The sequence below is a fragment of the Lycium ferocissimum genome, chromosome 9, assembly GCF_029784015.1.
Source record: "Lycium ferocissimum isolate CSIRO_LF1 chromosome 9, AGI_CSIRO_Lferr_CH_V1, whole genome shotgun sequence".
Taxonomy (NCBI): Eukaryota; Viridiplantae; Streptophyta; class Magnoliopsida; order Solanales; family Solanaceae; genus Lycium; species Lycium ferocissimum.
The window spans coordinates 2,561,064-2,583,959 of NC_081350.1; the positions used below are offsets into that span (position 1 = coordinate 2,561,064).

The 22,896-nt window shown below is 33.9% G+C and overlaps 2 protein-coding genes across 3 annotated transcripts; both read right to left on the reverse strand.

Moving 5' to 3' along the window:
* Positions 1–2,681: 2,681 nt before the first annotated feature.
* Positions 2,682–3,158, reverse strand: LOC132029492 (uncharacterized). The gene has a single exon (XM_059418737.1). It carries the CDS (start codon positions 3,156–3,158, stop codon positions 2,682–2,684), a length of 477 nt encoding a protein of 158 aa, XP_059274720.1.
* A 5,997-nt stretch (positions 3,159–9,155) lies between these two features.
* Positions 9,156–14,445, reverse strand: LOC132029511 (uncharacterized). Of its 2 annotated transcripts, none has more exons than XM_059418755.1 (6): positions 14,295–14,445; positions 12,852–12,913; positions 12,706–12,764; positions 12,252–12,301; positions 9,662–9,801; positions 9,156–9,586 (listed from the first exon to the last, which is right to left on the reverse strand). In XM_059418755.1, exons 2-6 carry the CDS (start codon positions 12,869–12,871, stop codon positions 9,385–9,387), a joined length of 471 nt encoding a protein of 156 aa, XP_059274738.1. In that variant the 5' UTR covers positions 12,872–12,913; positions 14,295–14,445; the 3' UTR covers positions 9,156–9,384. The 2 variants fall into 2 exon arrangements, with proteins under 2 accessions (XP_059274738.1, XP_059274737.1); XM_059418754.1 differs by having other exon boundaries at positions 9,662–9,804; positions 14,295–14,442.
* Between the last annotated feature and the right edge of the window lie 8,451 nt (positions 14,446–22,896).

A 22,896-nucleotide genomic window follows, 5' to 3' on the forward strand; every position in this document is an offset into this window, starting at 1 on the left:
ATAATTAAAAAAAATTGAAAAACCCAAGCCATCCTCACCGATAGCCCACTTCACTGCCGCCATTGCCGTTTCTGGCTCCACCGCCCCCACCACCACCGCCGCCGCCGCTTCAAAATCTATTTAAATAAATCTCCGACAAAAAACGGCATCATTTTTTTAATTATTTAAATAGATTTTAAAGCGACGATTGGGCGGTGGTGGGTGGAGCCAAGGTGGAGTGAAAGTGGCGGCGGTGAAGTGGGCTATCGGAGAGGATGGGTTGGGTTTTTCAGATTTTTTAAAATTAATTTTTCTTAATTTTTTTTTTTTTTTTGACATGGCTTATTTTTATTGGTCAAATATTCCATGTCACTGGTCTATTTTTCCATGTCTGCTGTAAGGGATCGCACGCGTGTGCCGGTTGGCACGAGGGGTTCAAATGACACATTTTATCTTATGTTCGAGGGTCCAGATGGTCAACGTTTTAGTTAAGGGGTCTAAATGAAAAATCAGGACAAGTTCAGGGATCCATTTATGACTTTCACCCATTCAAAGAATAATAAGTTGAATGGAAACCAATGTAATATTTGGATTAGAAATAATGCCTAATAAAAGCTAGTCAATGACCAAATTAAATTGCCAGAAAACCTTTGCAATAGTCATGTTTTTCCCATCGAGAAAGCCATTAAGGCAAATTAACTGTAGCATCAAATCTTTTGTTTCAAATACTAACGTTAGTAACACATAATTAAGATACCATCTTTTTGAGACAATAGATATTTTTTCAAGAATCCCCCACATATCTCAAAAAGAATATTAAAGAATAGAAAGAAACACGAAGGCTTGCTAAGTTTTCACATATGAGTACAATGCGTCGAATCTGGTGTCCCGTAGACTATGAACCAGACCTAAATAAAATAAGTTTAAACTTACAGAACAATTGGTGAAGTTTAGAACTTCTATGAACCAATAATTCTTTTGTAAGCCCAGAGTCTTATTCTATCACATTATACTCGCACAATCTTTGGCGTTATCGCGGTTTTGCGCTAAGAGGCCAGGCGCGTGTCATGGTATTCATGAGTGATCTAGAAATCGGTCACAATTTCATAGAAGTGGCACCACTCCATACTTATATAGGTCTACCCATCAAGTGTATTCTGCAGAGCAATACACTACCTATAAAGGATATGGTAATGGATTAAGAGTTTATAACTCATCCCTCACTGTGCCTTGCAGAACTGCACTATATTCACACACCATAAGAAGGAACATAATCTAAGAGTGCACTTTTGATCAACTAATGACTTGTTATTACCCATATGAACCTAATTCATGGGATCTCCAATCACATAGGTTGGGTTACCATCATTGTTAATCTTCTCAAATGACAAAAATCTCACTCGCCTCGTTTTTTTTTTTTTTTTTTAATTCTTGTGAATCGGCCAAATTCACCTCAAACTTCACACAATTATAAAAATCATCACAACTCACAACAGCTGCTCTTATCACAATATGTCGACACAAACAAATATTTCTTTTGTTAGCTTTTTAACCACCCAGTCTCATAACCAACCAACTCCAAAGCCTCAAATCAGATATCATTATCTATATATATTTTTTTATATGAATTTGGTGGCCATGGGCCTTTTATTATTAAAATCTAATGGACTCAAGTGAGACCAATTGTTCCTGACCCAAAACCGGGTCCATTACATCCAAATAAGCTAAAATAATAAACTACGAAAAAAGTAAAGGCAACAAATTCAGATGCCCTAAAAGGTCGGCTGTTCTCGATTTGTATTGATTTGAGACCATTTCATCACGATTATGCTCATTTCTCAGCTGATTACGATGTGAAAATGATGTATTGAGCTTGAAAACTGATTCAAATCTCTATTGTTAGCGCACGATCCCAATCTTCTGCTTGGTGAAAGTCTGATGAACATTATCATGCATAATTCTTCCATATCTGATTCCTTTGAGCTGATTTTGTGTTTGTTTCTTTGTTTTCATGTGGTACAATCCCCTTCTCCGGTACACCGGAGGCTTCCGATGCCATTTTTGAATCTTCAAGTACCTGTTCTCCTTATTTTGTTCTCTCCGTCCCTGTTCATGTTGAATTTGAGATGTAAATATAGTGAATGCATGTTCATTGGATTGAGTACCATTTGGCACTAATACCACAAATGTAACTCTCATCCCCTTTATTTGCACCCAAATTGTTCTATTAATGCTGAAGTTACTGTGTTGCTTGATTTAGTTGCTCAGTATATAGTCCTCTGACCCCCATTGTTGTCCTTTTGCTGTCACCTCTTTGTACTGATGTTGTTGTTGAATGCCATCCCCAGCTTGATACAAAGTTTGTGATGTCTTCCTTATTGTTATTTGTTTCCTGTTGTATAATCTGTCCATAGAAAGATTGTTATGTACCTACAAAAGAACAAAAGTTGTTAAGAGTAAAACACCACCATGTTCTCCTCCTACAGGACTCAAACATGCTGGTGCTGACTCTTTTATCCTCCTCATTCCTTTCCTTATTGTGCTTCATATCCCTTGGCTGTCCTGATTCTAAGATATGGCATTTGTAGCTTATCACTATTGACAATCTTTCTCTGTTCCACCTTTAACTCCCAAAATCCATTGTATAACAATGCTCCTTCTTCTAGATCCAAGTTGGCTAAAGAATCAGCCATCTTATTACCTTATCTTAGAATATGCTCAAATCTACACTGCTTGTCACTTAGCATGAATTGGATATGCTCAATCCATTCCACAATAGCCCAAGGTGGCTTCCATACTCCTTGCGACACTTTTTGTACAAACTGAGAATCAGTTTGGAAAATAATGTGATTGACCTGATGTTCATGACACCATTTAACAACCTCTAGAATTGCAATAGTTTCTGCTTCCACATTAGTGACAAATCCTATATCATCAGCCTTAGCAACTATCACATCCCCTTGTGTATCTCTAATGCAAAAACCATATGCCCCTCTGCCTGGATTCCCTCTAGATGCACCATCTGTATTACATGATACCCAATCCTGAGGTGGAGGTCTCCAAAATACTTTGGTAACCTTCAATGTTGGTTTTAAACATTCCATCACCTGAATTAAATCACTCCATTTATGTGGGATCTGGGTAATAGAAGGGTTTCTCACTTGTACAAATCTCTGCATAGTGTGAAAAACCTGATATATCACTCTACCTGTTGACCTCTGTTGTCCATACTTGATTGCATTCCTCCTCTTCCACAATTCTCATACTATCACAGTAGGTATAGCGTAGAAAATAGGCTTAATTCTATCCACCACCTGTGCAGTCCACCATCACCATTTAACTATAATCTGTTGCACTGTAAGATCCTCCAAATTCAACCCTGTAGCAGATCCAAAAAATCTATATAATTATGCTTTGTTTGGTTATTTCACCTCCACGAAAGGTGAACACACCTCATCTGAATCGAAGATCTAGTTATCATCATTGTATCTCTCTAATATAACGGCAAATCCACTTAATACCATGATTCATGGTATATCTCAGACATTATTTTTCAAAAATCGAATTGATCTCATAATCAATGGCTTCTTTCCAAAACATCATTTTAAAAACCCTTTGAATTATAATACCAAGTAAAATATTATCACTTTTAAAAAATCCTCTCAACATAATTCTAGTAAGACACATAACCCTCACATTTTTAAAAAATTTAAGATAAGGAACAATATTTTCATAACTCATAAGACATCGTAACCCCCACATTTTCAAATATTTTAAGATAAGGGAATAATACTTTCATAATCATAAGAAGTATTACTAATTTTTCATAAGACATTTCATCTTATAAATAACAAATTAATAATATAACTTCACGCAAGTAATAATGTAAAATTTACTCACACTATGCCATCATCAACAAAATATTTGAAGAAAGCAATATGAGAAGAGTATGCATTAAAACTAAATATTTTCGTCATTTATTTGAAAATAGTAAGCACAAATAAACTATGATTACAATATCCATTGCTCATAGAAATATTATTTTGGTTGACACTTGACACAACCTTATCATACTCAAATAAAACCTTCAATTTTTATGTTTTTTCAAATGTGAGTTTAGGAAGAACTTTTTCTTTTCAAGTACTATCCAAATTCTTGAATCACCAAGATAAATAAATCACTCTTCTTCTTCAACTTGGGTTTAAACCACAAAATTGTTATTTTTTAGCACAAAGATGTTTGGTAGCACCAAAGTTGTCTAACACCCAGTGTCTCATATTAGCTACAAGATTCATCACTTGAGAAATGACCACAATAGTTACATCATCCGCTTAGTCAAATATATTTTCACTTAGCGGGATTATCATTTCTCCAAATCTTTTTTTACATTGAGGAATATATGATGGCTTACTGTGCCCCACAAGAAACAATTATTATTTCCACTAAAGTTTGATCTCAAATAAATAACTCATAGTTATATGAAGAAAAATCAGTCATTATTCAACATTCCAATTGATCAAGAGTTATGCAAAGATTATTTTTATATCATAAAGTACTTGGACCAAAATGTACTATACCTAGGTTCTCCAATATATAAACTAGTGTCGCCACAAGAATCACAAAATTCGTAAGGCTCTTCATATTGACATTAAAAATGACTATTTTGATAAAGTCAGATTTAGAATCGCTCATTTGGTCACTCATGATCTCTAGCGACACAAGTAAACTGTAAAATATTAATCCATTAGAAAATTAAGTTCTACCACTCTTCAAAACAAATAACATATTGCCCCTTTAAAACGTTAAGAAAGAAATTATGAAACACTCAAGATAATGAGAACTACAAAAGCATCTCTTATAAAATTAAAGAGATAACATGCAGTTTCTTTCTTAATACAAAATGCACATACGTTAATTAGGCGCTACAAATCCACATCAATAATTTACGTACAGCCCTAAACACTAAATTAGAAGGAGATTATATGTATCATCTTAAGGCCAAAGTTTATCTGCCTATTATATTCTCATGAGAATAAACATGAAATTATCAATATTATTGAGGAGGTATTAGTTCAATTACGCGTACCTGACACTTAGGTATAATGTTACGCAAAGATATATCAAGTGGAAGATGTTACCGTCCGTGTTTAAAGTCCGATCCATTAGAATTCCGTAAGTAGTATTCTTCATAAAAACAAAGCAAGAATTATCCTTAAGATTGTTGGAAATTTTACGGAAAATACTTGATCACGAACGTTGCAGGGAATTCTTCGTAGCTTGAGGCATGTCAATTAAGACACTGTCTTTAAAGATATTTCACCCGGTGTGGGTGTATTCTCCAGGATTCAATCTAACAAAGATTTCATAAAGAAGAAAACCCAGCTTAAAAGAAGAAGGTGGTAGAATTTGTGTTCATCTGTATCGCTAAAAGAGAAGAACTTGTGTGTATATATATAAGAGAACTTGTGTGTATATATATATGAGAAAAACTATCTTGTGAGATGAACGAATATTGCCCAAACAGTCACAGAAATTGATGACAATAAAGAGGAGGAATGAAGACAATAAAAGGTAGTCAAAGAGTGTTGAATCTTTCAATAGAAACGGTAGAGAAATAAATAATGGGTGAAAATTATTCACCCCCAACTTTGCTTTAAAAATCAAACTACCCCTTAACTTTGAACAATAGTCATTCTTCCCCCTTTATCCTAATTGACTTTCTTAAATTCCTAGTCTACCCTTACATTATCAACTTGCCTTTCTTTTTCTTTTACTTCTTTAAAATCATGATTTTTTTTTTTTATCTCTTTAATCTATGTGACAAATTTTCTTTAAGAAATTAAATATTATTTTCAAGATAGAAGAAAAAATGAGAAATACTAGCTAAGTATATAATTTAATGTCATTCTATAATGAAATAAATGAGAAGAATAAGAATTTTTTTATAAATCATAATCAAAATTCTGATACAAGTATAAACAACAGGTAATAATAACTTTATAAATATATTTCAATGCAGGTAATACAAAATAATTAATAAAAATAGTGGTATATTCTATAACAAATTCCTAAAAGATTATCTATTTATATTATAAATGAATTTTAAATTATAATTTAAAATATTCCATTAATAACAACCAAAACTCGTTTGCATATTGACAACATAGAATAAAAGATAAGTGAAACTTAAGTATACATATATATATATATATATATATATATATATATATATATATATATATATATATATATATATATATATATATATAAATAATAGGTCATATCTATGCACGCGCGGGCTCATGCACGTACATACATAATATATACTTAATCCATATAATATTAAAATATCAAGCGTAAAAAGTAACATTAGATTTTGTGATAAATTCATAAAAGGATTATTCTACTTATAATATGAATTTCAATAAAAATAAAAATAAACTATACATACCTAGGTTAAAATATAAATTTCATATAATATAAAAGATATTACATAGATGGAGTAGTAAAATGTCAAGGGTAAAATATACACTGCCCAAGAAAAAGGGGAAAGAATGGCTATTGTTCATAGTTAAGGGAGGAGTTTGATTTTTAAAGCAAAGTTGAAGGGTGAAAATGATTTTCACCCCATAAATAATAGTATTATCTCATTAACCACCCATTCAAGAATAATGAGTTGAATGGAAACCAATGTAATATTTGGATTAGAAATAATGCCTAATAAAAGCTAGTCAATGACCAAATTAAATTGCCAGAAAACCTTTGCAACAGTCATGTTTTTCCCATCGAGAAAGCCATTAAGGCAAATTAACTGTAGCATCAAATCTTTTGTTTCAAATACTAACGTTAGTAACACACAATTAAGATACCATCTTTCTGAGATAGATATATTTTCAAGTTAGTATTCCCAAAAGTTTCTCCAACACTATTTATGTTTCTATCTTCTGTAATACTTGCATTAGCCTGATCATTTTCACAAAGTCCCTCTAGACTTACTTAACTTTAAAAATTGCGGGTGGCCAACCAACTTATAGCACTTCTCCCTCACATGTCCTTGTTTCTTTAGATCAAAATATGTTGTTCCTTTTTCATATTTGGGTTAGAGTGAAAAAAAAAAAATTGATTACATCCGTCGCACTGATTGTAATCCTTGTGAGTGCATTAATATTAGTAGTATAATCAGTGGTAACACGATCTTTAGCGTGCCCTTCTCTTTGTGTCTCCTCAAGTGATATAATTAGATATAATTCTGATGTGATAGGAAGTAGTTTCATCATGATGATGTTTCCCTCATGTCAGAATAATTCTCTTTCAGGACTATAAGGAAATAAATTGATTGTTGATCTTCATTCATCTTACATTGTGTGTCTTTGCACTATAATTGCACTCTTGACTACACATCTTAATATTATTGAGTATCTTCGTTTGATCCCATATCTTTTTGAGCTTGGTGAAGTAGCCAACAACATCGATCACTAGTTCCTTGATAGATCGATGTTATTAAGTTCCTTCTGCAACTGGAACTTTTTGGTGTCATTTGTTTGTTCATAATTTTTCCTCCAGTTCATTTTAAATATTCTCAGTTGCACGGGAATAAATCACTCTGCTATTTCTTTGCTTAGAGAGTTCAATAATCAGGCCAATACCATGTCATTGCACCTTCTCCATTGTTCGAAAATAAGTGTTTTCATGCTGGCTTTTTACATGCTCCATTGATAAATCCTAATATGGTTTTAGTAGAATGTGAGATTACTACTACTCTTTTTCTGTTTTCGTAACTTGTTTAGTCAAAACTGATAATTTTTTCGACTCATTCCAGGTGACATGAGGTAAGAAGATAAGAATGGCGCTGCATTCATCATTTTAGAGGAAGCATGCTCGGAAGTTTAAAGAAATCATTTTCATTAGATGTTTCTATGAATTAAGATGTACTCACAATGGGAAGAAATAGAAAGCAAAACCAGATAATTGAAAATATCTCGTTTATCTCCTACTTTGATACATGAAGGGGAAAAAAAGGATGTTAGGAATTTTTTCTTGTAACGTATATCTCAATACATTCTTTATCACATGTATTCTTTATACACTTGAATACAAGATGAAATTGGAAAAGAAGACTCCAATCAAATTTCTGTAAAAGGCTTATCGAGACATCTAAAACTCTATATTAAGTGATAATAGACTAATTTCTACAATCAATTTTCAAATTCAATAATGAATGGACCATCAATTTCACAATTAACCCTCTTAAACCTAGGCCAGAATCTCAACATTTCCAATTCAAATCTATTAATCCAGGTGTTAAAATCAATGAGTAATCAATATATTAATTTAATTCCAAGTTGAAAACACTTACCTAATACTTAATAGTTTGAGATGAAAATCCACATTTGAATCGCCAAAAATCAACTCTCCAACTTCCAAATACCTTTTGCAATAATAAATTCCTGATCTGTCCATTTAGATACTGCCAATGATCCCCTCTTCGCGACCACATTAGGGACCCTCGCGATTGTGAAGTGTGACGAGTAACCTATGTGATCGCACAGAACACCAAGCGAACGCGATGAGAACCAAACCAACCTATCACGATCAACACCCTCGCGACTGCTATGGTCTACTGATGCACCATAAAGAAAAAAAATATTGGTGCAATTCAAGTGTGATTTTGGCATTCAGAACTCATCTGAACCCCTCAGTCCCAATCCGAACATACAGGCAAGTCCAAAATCATCATACATAGCAAACTTCAAACCATGACAACTCCTTCATACATGACCTTTATGACATTTATATATTTAATATGAATTCATTTCTTCTCCATCACCCACCAAAGGACCCTGCGTGATACTCTTATCATAAGTTATGTCTAGATCAACCATGTGAAGATCTTTCTTCTTTTCGCAATAGATTTCCATCAATCTTCATAGTAAGAATATAGCCTCCGTTCAAAATCTTCTTAGTACTCTATCATACCCCATAAAACTTTGCAGTTTCAATTTAGTATTTTATGAAGATCTTTGACAGGATAATGCTCAGGCTTTTGTAGTTCTACACTAAAAGCAAACTTGACCCCTTGCTCTATCTTTTTGGTATCTTACAAGCATTAACCTGGCAAATAATCAGCACTTTGTGTAATTTCTGAATCATTTTTTTCTTAACAAGTCACAAACATTGTGAACACTTACTTCATTTAATGGTAACTCGAATCATCAACGCAATCAAAATAATCCTGCCCGCTATGAGACAAATCACTTTTCCTACAAGTTCCTGGCAAGATCATAGCGGTAAATAGCTGCTAGTTTAGTAGCACTATGAACACAGACCAACACACCAAAATTTGGCAAAATGGGGTTCCTTACCAGGAGAAAGGGGGGGGAAAAAAAGGGAGAGTTCAAGAACACATTACATCTCCATTGACTGTAGCCCGGCTGGGACTTTAGACTTCTTTTTTCCTTTTCTATTTTCATTTTTATTTTCCCTTCTTTTTGGCTTTTCATCCACGGTAGGCTGTGTGCTTTGCAGATGTTGATGAATGGCACCTAATGGATCTGACTGGAAAGCAGGATGATTAATAACTGCTCGTAACTGATTACCTTCCTTCAACCTGTTGGGAGTAGACATTCTCAAGACAATTTGTTCTATCAAAATTTGAAAGATAAACAAAGTCTTAAGTACTCACACTAAATTTTTCCTAGTTTTACTTTTCAACTTGAACTCTACAGGTTTTTGTTGCTGAGAGGCATTCAACTCGGGGAGAAACTCCGTAAGTGTAGAAAGATCATAAGCCTTCAATTTCTTTTGCCTGCTTCTTACTTTCTTCTTCTGGCAGAAAAACAAACACCTATTCAGTAAAATAAACGGGTTGTACCTTTTAAATTTTAACTATTCAATTCATTAACAGAGAACTGTTGCACTATGTTATATTGTATCATGCAACCAACTCCAATATCATGAAGTGTATCCTCCAGTCATCGTGGTGTAGAACCACTGTGGGCTCTTCCTTAAAATACACTGAACAAACCATGAAGCTAGATCAAATTTTTGGATCTAATAATCAAAAGTTAAGTTACTGAAATCCCGTGAAAGTATTTGGCACGAACTGGCACTGACATTTTAGAGGTGCATGAAAATGGGGAAAAAAGGAAGTAGGAAGCTATTTTTAGGGCTGGATAGCATGTTGGCAACTAGAACTTACATCGACATTTATTTGCATCTTAACAATAATGACAATGAACTAAAGGACAAACTCAAAAGTGCAAGTACTGTAGATATGGAGATTCAGAATTGCAAAAGAATATAGCGACGCACATAAATATTCAACTTCAAGGAACCACTCGTATATCTCAATTGACATATTAACTGAGGTGAAAACACATCATACAACTTAAGAAAATGACTTCCCAAAAATCTTACAGCATCTCTTGGGAATGTCATCCCATTTAGAGCGTCAAAAGCAGAAACGGGGCAGCAAAGTAGAAACTAATCAAGATGAGACTTCTTAGACCACTACACTCAAGCTGACACCTTTAGAAGAATTCATCAAAATTAATATGGACACCAGACATCAATGCATCATCTTGTTCAAATTTTTATTTGTTCAATGTTAAGTCAAATATAGGGAGCACCCACATAGACTGTATGCTCCTACATTTTCTGCTGTAAACACACATTCATCCAGGATTAGCTTGTTTCCCCATATGTTAAAATACAGCACGTGAAACTAGTGCAACAGAGTTTAAAGTAAAGCAGAATTGGCCTTTCTTCTAAATTTTTGCTCCATCTATTTTTTGATATAGATAAGAGGCAAAATATATTAGGAGCATCATTCATTTCTACAGTTCGGTGAAGCACCTCAAGAGGCTGGCGTGGAAGTGAGGCTTGGTACCCAGGTCATCCAGAAGAAAAGTAGTTTCAAGTATCTTGGGTCTATTATACAAGGCAGTGGGGAGATTGACGATGATGTCACACATCGTATTGGGGCAGGGTGGATGAAATGGAGGCTCGCTTCCGGAGTGCTATGTGATAAGAAGGTGCCACCACAACTTAAGGGCAAGTTCTACAAAGTGGTGGTTAGACCGACTATGTTGTATGGGGCGGAGTGTTGGCCAGTTAAGATCTCTCACGTTCAAAAGATGAAAGTTGCCGAGATGAGAATGTTGAGATGGATGTGTGGGCACACCAGGAGTGACAAGATTAGGGATGAGGCTATCCGGGACAAGGTGGGAGTGGCCTCGGTGGAAGACAAGATGCGGGAAGCGAGACTGAGATGGTTTGGACATGTGATGAGGAGAGACACAGATGCCCCAATGCGGAGGTGTGAGAGGTTACAGCTTACCGAGGACATGACCTTAGATAGGAGGGTATGGAGGACTCAGATGAGGGTAGAAGGCTAGTAGATAGTATCGTTTATCCTTTCATATTAGTAGTCGCACTATTGCGATATAAGTTCTTGTGCTTTGATTTCTGCTACTATCTGGTATTTTCTATACTTTGATTATCTTATTTTATCTGTGATAGTCACGCTCTTTGCAACCGGCTTCATCATGGCTTAGTCGCTTTCATTATTTTCACTTCCATATCGCTTTGAATTTCTTGGCCTTATCTGAACTCTTTTTATGCTTTCTACCGAGGGTTTTTCCGAAACAGCCGTCCTATCTTGGTAGGAGTAAGGTGCTTACACTCCCTCCCGGCCACGTTGTGGGATTTCACTGGGTTGTTGTTGTTGTTGTTGTTGTTGTTGTATTCATTTCTACAGTTCTATTTTAGCAGCACAGCAGAAAACCTACTGTGGTACCAAACCTAGAAACCAGTAAATCTGAAAATTTGCTTTGGACTTTTTGACAACTGAAAATTTGGTCACTGAACAAAATATAAGATGTGGACAAAGCACGGATTACCGTGTCCTACACGCAGCTAAGGCATGGCCTGACTCATCATTTAAACTTTTGATATCTTCAGAAGACATAATGCTCAGTATATGGCCAAGTAACACTCGGTATAACATGGACAAATAATTTAAGAGTAGCCAACGAAACAAGCGTAGAACATGAAATTTCTAAATATTGAAACATGATTAGGTACAACAATAATGAATTCGTCCAAACTTGGGATCGGACCGCAAGCCCTACATCAAGCAAGCTTTAGAAAAAGAAAAGAGCATGCCTAGAGACATCTCAAGTTAGAGACAGGACAGCTAAAGTCACCAACAATTATAACCCTAAAACAATTACCAAACTTTCCAAAAAACAAAGATGGCCAAGAACACAAACCTTAGCAATAGCCTTCTGCGCACCTAACGAAGTAACTGTCTGTCTAACCTCTGCAGAAAGAACCATGCGAAATTTCCAGTTAAAATAGGCATAGAAGAGTGCACCAGTTATCAGTAGATAAAGGCATGAGCAAATAGGACGCCAGAAAGATGGCATCAATCCTCAATGACTCAAAACATGGTCCAGAATCTAGAGACATTTTATCAGAAGGAAATTTCCAGCCAGTCAAGTCATACACAACTAGCCGCTTCATAGGTTCTATCTATTTACCAACAGAAAACAAGGCACTGAAATTTAAAAAAAAAAAATCATTAAACATAGAGCAGAATATATTTCCTGGAAAATAATATGTCAACAATCATATGTTTGCATAAAAATATGTGAATTCCAAATAGATATGCCAAAAAGGAGAACAACTATCATAGAAAATACAAGAATAGGTCAAGTAAATTACTAGCATAGAATTCCAGCTTCTTTTCGAATTTACGTTCAGCTCGAGTGGCAGCATCTCCGCTGAAATACAAAACAAAAAGAGTTAGAGACAGAGAGAGAAAAACAAAGGGCAACAGATAGACAGGGCTTAATTATTTAAGTTCTCACCGTGAGGTTGTCTTCCCCATGCTTGACAGGGAGGTAGAAAGAGCGGCCTTTGCTGTTGAAAGCTAGGGCAAAAACACAGGGAAAATATATTAATTTTAATATAATAAAAATTTAAAGGAGGACTCTTTTTAACTTGGCTGGCACAAATGATTTTTGCTTGAATTTTGGGCTAAAATCATCCCTTAACTATGACTCAGACTTAGGTTACATCCTTGTGCTATAATAGTGAACAAAAAACATCCTTTTAATATCTAATATATCCTTCCGTCAATTCCTGTTAAAAAGCAGTAGAAATATGTGCCAAAAACATGACTTCCGCTCTTGCTCCCTCATCAGACTTTTCTTTCCTTGTAAATAGTCAGAGTTTTGGGAAGAAAAACATCTGCTCCAACTCTCCTACATCATTCATAACCAAATGAAGGAGCTATGACTTTGACTTTATTTGTCTTCCAGGATATAGTTGCACCTCTCTGGACAAGGTACAAGTTAAGGTAAAAGCCTAACGTAAACTGGGAAGGAGCATAGACGAGCGAGCAGAGACTACCCGTTCATGTGGTCCGAACACTTTCAGGAGAAGTGATTACAGGAATGAGAAGCAATTGGTGAAGAAGTATCCATGGTTCAACAAGATCAACGGAAGTTTCAAAGAGAAAATAATGAGAAATTGAAATAGCAGTGAAAGCAGGGGCGAATCCATTCATAAAAACTGGGTCACGTGAACACATGGTCACCCGACTAAACTCGATATATTATGTATATAATCCTTAAAATATATCTAATATTAACTGAAGGAACACATGATCAAATTGGACTGAATGGAGCACCAGTTAAGTGCTGCATGCCTTTAATACCTCAAGGTTGTGGGATTGAACCCTACTAAATGCACCTTTGTATCTTTTTATAAAAAATAAAAAATAAAAAAAAATAAAAAATTCTAAGGCGAACTCATCCTCTTGAAATCATGGATTCACCTCTGAGTGGAAGTAGTCGTTTTATGTTACATTAAACTTGCTTGAACTTGTTGTAGTAGACTCATTATGTTTCCTCACAAAGATAGGGGTTGTGGGATTACACTTGGTATATTCTTGTTGTTGTTTTTCACACCTTGAGCACTTCAAACAAGCAATAAAACAGTAGGAAAACCATGAATTGGCACATGTTCAGACTGCAACTTTAGTTTTTTAACAGGAATTGACAGAAGGATGATTCTTGCAATTTAAAAGGATGTTTTTTGTTCACTATTAAAGCACAAGGATGTAACCTATAGTAAAGGGATGATTTTAGCCCAAAACTCTTTTATGGCGTCGGTTCAATTCAGCTTTTTCTGTTTCGTAAAACTGGAAATCAAAATCGAACTGAAATTACAAAGCCAAGTTATTCAGAAATCAAAAACGAATTCAAACTTGATAATCGACTTTATGAAACACAAATAGAAAATGTTACCTAGACAAGGTATGAGAAATAGAGAACGAGTGACGGCAACGGCGGGCAATGGGGATGGCGGTAGGCTGACTGTGACGAAGATGAATGTCTTTATTGTTAGTTTTGGACTTGGGTTGTGCCTTTGTGGGCCTACACTGTCCTGATACTTTATTGGGCTGCGATCTTGTGGCTACGCTAGACTAACGTCTCATTTGTTTCCACATAGTCCATTAGGTGCATTCGTTTGGGCAATTCGCACCATTGCCCCTATTTTGGGGCCGTCTTTAATTTTGCCCCTCAAATTCCTCAACATTAATTTTATACCTTGATGCCTAACTTCTCTAGTTCTAACACATAACTAAGTTCTACCTTATAAGACATAATTTGCCTTGAGGCATAAATTTTACCTTATAAGGTAGAGCTTTCGCAAAATTTTACCTTGCGAACTTTTTTTTTTTTTTTTTTACTGAATTGGGTTTGAACCCAGAACTTCGAGGTATTGTTGGCCACTTTTTTAGGCAAAGGGAAAAAAATTAAAGACCAGCAATTTGAGGGGCAAAAATTAACGACCAACGCCTTTGAAGGGCGCAATCTGCGCAAAAAAAATGCATTTCATTAAGATCTAAGCACTTATTTGGTCTAAATAGGTCTTAATCATTAAGATCTTGAACAAATTCTTAATATCATTAAGGTGTATTTTTGTATGGATAATTTTTAGCACCATCTTCACCCTTTACCCTCCACCCTAACCTTAACCTTAACCACACCCACACCCACGCAATGCACCCCCGCCCCAAATCCTCCCCTTCACCACCACCCACTCTCCACCCCTACTACAAACCCCACACATCCACCTCTCACCACCACCCACCCCTCCAACCTCACCCCAAACCCCCACCACTACAAAGCTCCACCATTTCTAGAAAACATAATGGTGTTATTTTTTTTATCAAATAATAATTTTATTTTATTATATTTATATTTATTCTAATATGTAGTTACTATTTATTTGAATCGTATATTTAAATAAATGCATTATACACTTACAGATGTTGAAAAACAAACAGTCTTAATCATTCAGTATTCATATCTAGAGACAATATCTTAATCATTCAGATTTATACGTCTTAATCTTAATAAAAACAAATTAGGCCAAAGGCTCTGGGAATTGGGAGAAAAAAGGAAGGGGAACTTTCATAGGTATCACTTGTCTAAAATTAAATTTTACAAACTACTATCACTTTTGGTGGTACACGGTATACCTTATAAGCTATCAATTCTTCCTTAACTACAAAACAATCAATAGAAAAATATATGAATATTTCAAAAATCTTGCATATATAAATGGTAAATTAAATATAGTTACTTCTTCCCAAAATAACTATCTCTTTTCCTAAGCTGTTGTGGGGTCACATTGTGTAAAAAAGGACAAAAAGCTCAAATATGTCATTGAACTATTTGAATTTAATGGCTCATCCATGCCAATAGTTGGGTTTATTTATGCCATCATCGTGACCAAAAGTGCACATTCACGCCACTTACTATTAACGACTCAAATGACCGATTTTTACAATAACAAAAAATATACGTGGCCTCCAATTAGAGGATTCATTTCAGTATGATTGACGATTAACGGTACAAATGCGATGTAGGATTCACTTCTTTCATTGAAAATTTCAAAACAAAAACCAAGAGAAATGAATTTTTTCATTGAAAAATTATTTTTTGGGACAATTTCATAAACCTTCCTTTAGGGGTGGCATTGCAATACTAACTTTCCAAGTGGTTTATAATGTTACGGGTACTTTTCTTATTTTAATTTCTTTATAACAATTGTTTTAACCTATTTATTATTAATATAAAATATTTACAATGTATCTGATTTTACTTTTTCTACTATAACTTCTATGAATTATTTACAATGTATCTGAATTTTTTCATTGTGGAATTGCGAACATCTTTCTATGTTTGAGGGAATTAGGTTTTAATTGAAATGGATTTCTTACAAAACATTTTAAAAATCATAATTCATAGAAGTTATAGTAGAAAAAGTAAAATCAGATACATTGTAAATATTTTATATTAATAATAAATAGGTTAAAACAATTGTTATAAAGAAATTAAAATAAGAAAAGTTCGTAACATTATAAACCACTTGAAAGTTAGTATTGCAATGCCACCCTAAAGGAAGGTTTATGAAATTGTCCCAAAAAATAATTTTTCAAAAATATGAATAGAAGCGGACGGTGTTATTGACCAATGATTGCTACTATGATTCTTGAATCCTTCTGCTCTCTGTGTCATCTTTTTTTTAAGTTCTGCCCTTTTATCTCCAAGCGAGACTTCCTTCTCTTGCTAAATATGCTTCACTCCAGCATAGTGTTATGTAGTACTCTCACTTTGAATTGCAGCATAGTGTCTTGAAGTTCGAATTTATAATAGTAAAATTATAGAATAGTGTATTGGAGTTTGAACTTATACAAATGAAACTCCATAATAAGGTCCTAAAGTTTGACATACTCCAATTTTACATATAAAAGTTTCTAACTTCTACATTATGTTTTAGTTTGAGATACTTTTGTTCAAATCTTATTTTCGTATTATAAAAGCACTTAAAGTTTAAATGATTTTGAAGCAGTGACTAAGAGCCCATTTGGATTTTTTATAAGTTGGTCAAGCAGAACATAAGCGAATTTCTATTTTTGAATGTTTGTAAAAAATATAAAACAACTTAAATTAAGTTAAAAAGTCTTAAAATAAGCCAAAATCGAAGTTCTTTCAACTTTTTTTTTTTGGCTTAAAAGATATTTTAGTTTGACCGACAACTTTACCCTTTTATCTCTTATATTTTCTGTTAATTCCAATACTACCCTTACTTCTAAAAACTCTTTAAGTACTTTTATCCAAATACGTAACTGCTTATTTATAAAATAACTTTAAGCACTTAAAAGTACTTTAAGCACTTTTGCTTAAAAGCCACTTTTTTCCTGCTAATCCAAACACCCTCTAAATATTGATTAGTGGTATAAAAGTGGCTATTTGTTCAATTTTTTCGGTTTTGAAAACAAGACTTTAGAATGGACTGAAAACAGTTACTGGACCATGATATTTTTTTAGAAAGATGATTCACACAAATAGGATACTTGCGTGGATTTAAAGATTAGTAAACTCAACGAGACCACTATGCATTTTCTTGTTAAAAAAAAAAAAAAAAAACAACAAGATTGACGAACCAACTTAATGAAGTGGTTTGACGTGGTAATAACTATCATCATGTGATTGGACCTCCTACCAACTTACAGAGTGTAATATTGTGCCATCCTCTTACCGAAATGTAAAATAGTAAATGAGATTCATAATGAGAAGTATAAAATAGATATTGCATAGGATAATAAGGAAGGATATCATTTGTTCAAAGTTGAGAGAGATGTTTAACTTTTTAAGCAAAATTAGAGGTGGGGAATATTTTCACTTATTGGATGATGCCTAGTTTCGATTTAAAAACCTTTAAAAATCTATGATCAAGTGATTAGACCTCTTACCAAATTTGCAACTTACTGAAATTAATTATTCTACCAAGTTTCACTATCCATCATCTTCTTAAAGACATTATTTTGTTTCCCAAACAATAGATAAGTTATAAATCTCAACTTCATATGGGACTTAATTAAGTTATTGTAATTTGTAAAACGAAAAGCCCACATCACAAAATCTCAGTCTACGCCAGTTCACAAGGCGTTAATTTCTTTGTTTTTGAATTGTGTGTGTTGGATATTTAAGTCAACTTGTGCTTGCTTGTTACTACCATATCTTCTAAGTAAATAAGTCATACATCAATTCAACATCATAGAAATAAAATAATTAACAAAAGGTAAATTTTGCTTTTTGACTGTTAAGTTTCCCTTATCTTTAAGCATTGTATTTAAAACACAAACATGGTAGCTAATTGGTTGAATAAAACTAAAGAAGGGGACATAATATCTCTAGTTCCTACTTAACCCAACTATACTCTACCCATTCTATGCAACTTGTATGTTGATACAACCCATAGGTTATCTATTTATGTTTGACAAACACTTCTTTTTTCCTGGGAGTTGAGAAGGGAGGTGGGGTTGGAGTGGGGGATGAGGTTTCTTTCCTTAAAAATCTAGCACCGGATTTTAATTTGCATTTGAAATTATATTTCATTCACTTATACCCTTTGACTTCAAATTACTAAAGATTGAAGAATGATTGGGTTTGCCCCAAGAAATGGAAAGTATGGTGAGTTCAACCATTGTTCAAAAGCGCACTACTGAAATGGCAAAGGTAAAGTAGTTTCAACTTTCACCTACTGCATATTTTAAGATAGTTTATGAATTTTATGTGGGAGAAAGTCATACTTTTGCATGAGTGTCAATTGAGCAAATGTGGCTTTTTCGTTTTTAATTTTATCCATGTAGCTTACTTTCGTTTCTTTTTAGCTTTTCTCACTTTTCCTTTCTTTTAGTGCCTAACATAACCTGACTTTCCTCTTGCACTGTTCTCTTCTAAAATGACAGGAGTGAGCTGTGATTCGAGATCGTCCCTTCGATTAAGACGCGAGTATAAGATTTCAACTTGATGAATTCGAGTTTAAATTTTACATCAACCTGTTTAATTTACTACGGATGAACCTATAGGCCATAACTAGTACTCTACGCCCCCCGCCCCCACTCTGATCTCACATATTAATCGTTTCTAGAATCCTTATATATTGATTCAATTAGTTGAATGTTAATTGAGTGAAATATTTAAGGAGAGATAAAGATTAATTTAATTTAGACAAATAGTATTATGTTAAGACTATTAAATATTCTTCTTAAGGGTTGCGCAAAAGCCTGAAAAAATACAAATAATAAATATTGCTAGGAGATAGTACTTGTAACATTTATCAATATATTAATTTAGATATCAATATTTCCTTTCTTCCCTTTAATGTTACATAAACATTAACGCAATACACTACTTTATAGTTGATCGTTTAAGTGATAATGAAGCAATTAAGATCTTCACAGTAACTCAAAATAATGTTTCTTCATAAAGAAATTCATAGTTTTTCCCGTTAAGAATCGACAAAGAGGATAGTAAAAGCCAAAACCCCAACACTGCTAAATATTTAACCGATAAAACATTTTGATGATTCCTCCAAACTAATGTCAAACATTTATAATGGACAATTCGTGTCAAACCAATTTCGTGTAGCAGACATAGGTTTATGAATATATCCATTAATTGTTGGAAAAATAATACTGTAGATATTACTTAAACATTTACAAGTAATTCATAGATGAAGATCTTCAAGATTTGAAAAAGCACAACTTACAAAGCTGGCCTGTATATGACTAAGCAGGAGCACGATATGCTAATCCAAGTGTAATGACGGAATGCACTTGTCACCGTGATGTTAATCTTGATTAACTTTTATTAATTTTGTTGTATATGCCAAAGTTTGTTACATTATTTAAGACAACATAGGACTCCATTATTAAATTAATTCGCTTGATTTGTAATTTCCAGACTACTGGCGTGACTTTTGTGATTATCGTCTATCGAGATACGAGAATAAGTCCTAGTAATTAATTTATTAATCAGCAGTCTAGAGAGCAAATAATTATATGATTATTAAATAATCCCAAGAATAAATAATGAAAAAGTGGACGTAGTCATTTGGCACCACTAGGAACTCCTCTTGTGATCCAAAATTGTGTACATTTATTAGTGTGTGCGCATTTGCACAAAGTACGCATTACTGGCTTCTTCTTTGTGGTCCATGCTTCTTAGAATTGTTTCATGCAAAGAAAATTATGAACTTTAATTGTTCTAAAAAGAATGATGTTTGTTTTACCAGTTAAAGAGTTAAATAATTAATATTACCATAAGTTTCAGACGTTTTTCGAATACTTGTCACTGCAAAAATAAAATAGTTTATAGTCCATTTTATGAAGTAATATCTAATTTTTATTTATTTGACGAGAGAAATTTAAAGAAATGAATATCAAATTCACGAGGATTTAGAAGAATTATATAAAGCCCCATAGCTTTCTTGAACTAATTCGGAAAGTGGTGAAGGTTCTGGTACCTAAACTTATGTTCGGGAGATCGTAGGGATGTTAAGTAGAGGGGAGGAGTAGTTTGGAGTAAAGTGAAATTTGTTTAATGGATGAAAAGGACTTTAGCAGTACATGTCCTAACTTCAAATAGTCATATCTCCCAAATTATAATGAATTGAGCCAAGAGCTATATATCAAATGAAAGCTCTCTGAGTGTAGTTTTAGTCATTCCAAATCGTTCGTCGTTCCGACAAGAAGTTATCACGTTTTAATTGAAGGTAACAAAGTAGATACCTAATTCTGAACCAACCGTGAGACGGGAATGGAGATCAGTGACCAACTGTAGGGATCGTGACAAAATGGTCCCAATCGTGTAGAATTACAGTGGGGAAAAGTTGGTGCCCGAAAATTTGAGACCCAATAGTGGCACACAGTTGAGCCAGGACATATATATACCCTTTAAACATGATTTTTGTGCCATTTTCAGTATTCGGTAAATATTTTGGGAGCTATATAGGGGCGAACGATGTAGGGCTTCACCAATCCATCAAGGTAATATTCTTACGAATCCAAGTTAAAACTCTAGTAACATCGGCTAAAGCCTATCTAATCCAATATTCTAGGTTTTCATCAAGAATTAAAAGACTTCTTCCAAATCCAAGACCTAGGAAAGACTTCTTCCAAATCCAAGACCTAGGATTTTTAAGAACAACATTCAAAGTATTTTTTTTGCTAAAGTTAGAATCCTTATAGCATATAGCGATGTTTGGATCACTAGAATGATGAAGTTCATGCGTAGAAATGATGTGAAATCAATTATGGCCAAGTAAACCCTATATTTGGGAAAATAAATTAAGATTGTAGTTGGGTCAACGGTCTTACCATTTGTTGTAGATTTTCAAAGAGATTAAATACATGAGTTCGTTGATAGAAGACCCTGACAATTGTTTTGAGGTAATTAGTTGAGATTTCTTTCTCTAAATCAAAGGTTAAATTAGGATGTGCATATTAAATTGGTTATTTGCTTGTGATATATTTTGAGAATAAAGTACATATAGAATAGAGTTGTGTGCTTATGTTGTTAGCCACTCAGAATAACAAAAATTGATTAAATGTTATGATGTGATTTAATCATGAGGTGTTGAATTACTTGCTTGTATGAAACTAAGAATAGAGTTGTGAGCATACGTTTGCTAATCGCTCAGAATGATAGAAAATGAGTAATTCCTAAGATGATGTGTAATTACATGTTTATGTGCAATTATTTGTGTGGCTCAGACTGTCAGTTCAGATTTAATTAATGTGATCATGTTGAGAGAGAGAGCAATAGGCAACCTCCCCAAGGCTACTAGCCCATTTTTGCTGGTGCTAACACGTACATATATGTTGAGCTTGATTGAGCTAATTGATGACCCCTTATATGGGTTGAGCTTGAGTGAGTAAAATCACATTGAACTTGATTGAGCTACTCGATGGCCTCATATATGGGAGCAAAATTAGAGGTCACATTAATATCAAATAGGTTGAGCTTGTTTGAGCAAAATCAGAGGCCTCACAACAACTTTAGCAGTCCCCCAAGATACTCAAGTACGCTAGGCGAATATGTGTAAATCATTTTGAAAAGTTATTTCTTTTTTAAAAAACTCAGTTTTTTAGATTCAGTTTCAGACTCAATTTTAGATTTAGTTTCAGTTATCAATTTCAAACTCAGTTTTCAGATTCATCTTCAATTTACAGATTTACAGTATTTGTTATGTGAACTACTTGCTTTACTTCTCACATTTTCTTATTTATGTAAATATTGCCAGAATAGTTGTCCTCCGCTGAGGGGGTTGTCAACGAAACTTATTGGGTATCCACCAGGGGTACTTAGCCGTTTGGACATACCACGTCATCTGACAGGTGTTGAGTGCATAGGAAACATAGCACGTGGCTAGAGGCAGGCATTCCTAGATTCAATGACAAGCTTCGTTGAGTCATCCCAACGGTAGTCGACTCTTCCCAAACTTATATTTTTTTGGGCAACTTACACAAATGACTACACTTTTGGGTTTTTTTTTTAGGCCTAACTACACTTTTGCTAATTACATTTTGTAGCTACAGTAACGTGTATTCAAATTCGGTTGTATTTCGTTGTATTCAATTCGGCTGTATTCATTTATAACTACTTTTACACTGTATTCAGTTTATTATATTTAAATTCGGTTGTATTCAAACAACATAAATGCAAGAAAAAAAAAAGGGATATTCAGCTGTATTCAAAATTCACTGTATTCATTTGTATACAAAAAAAATCTCCTTTGAACTACAGGCGAAAAATACATAAAGAAGCATTGTATTTTACACTAGGAAAAAACGATTACACTCAAATATGAGATACAAGAAATAAAATACACTCGAATTTGAGATACAAGAAATAAAATACACTTCAAAACTTCAAATTCACTGTATTCATTTGTATACAAAAAGATCTCCTCCTTCAAAATAAAGGCAAATAAAGTGTATTTTCCGGCCAGATCTGAACAATAAAGTGTATTTTCCGGTCAGATTTG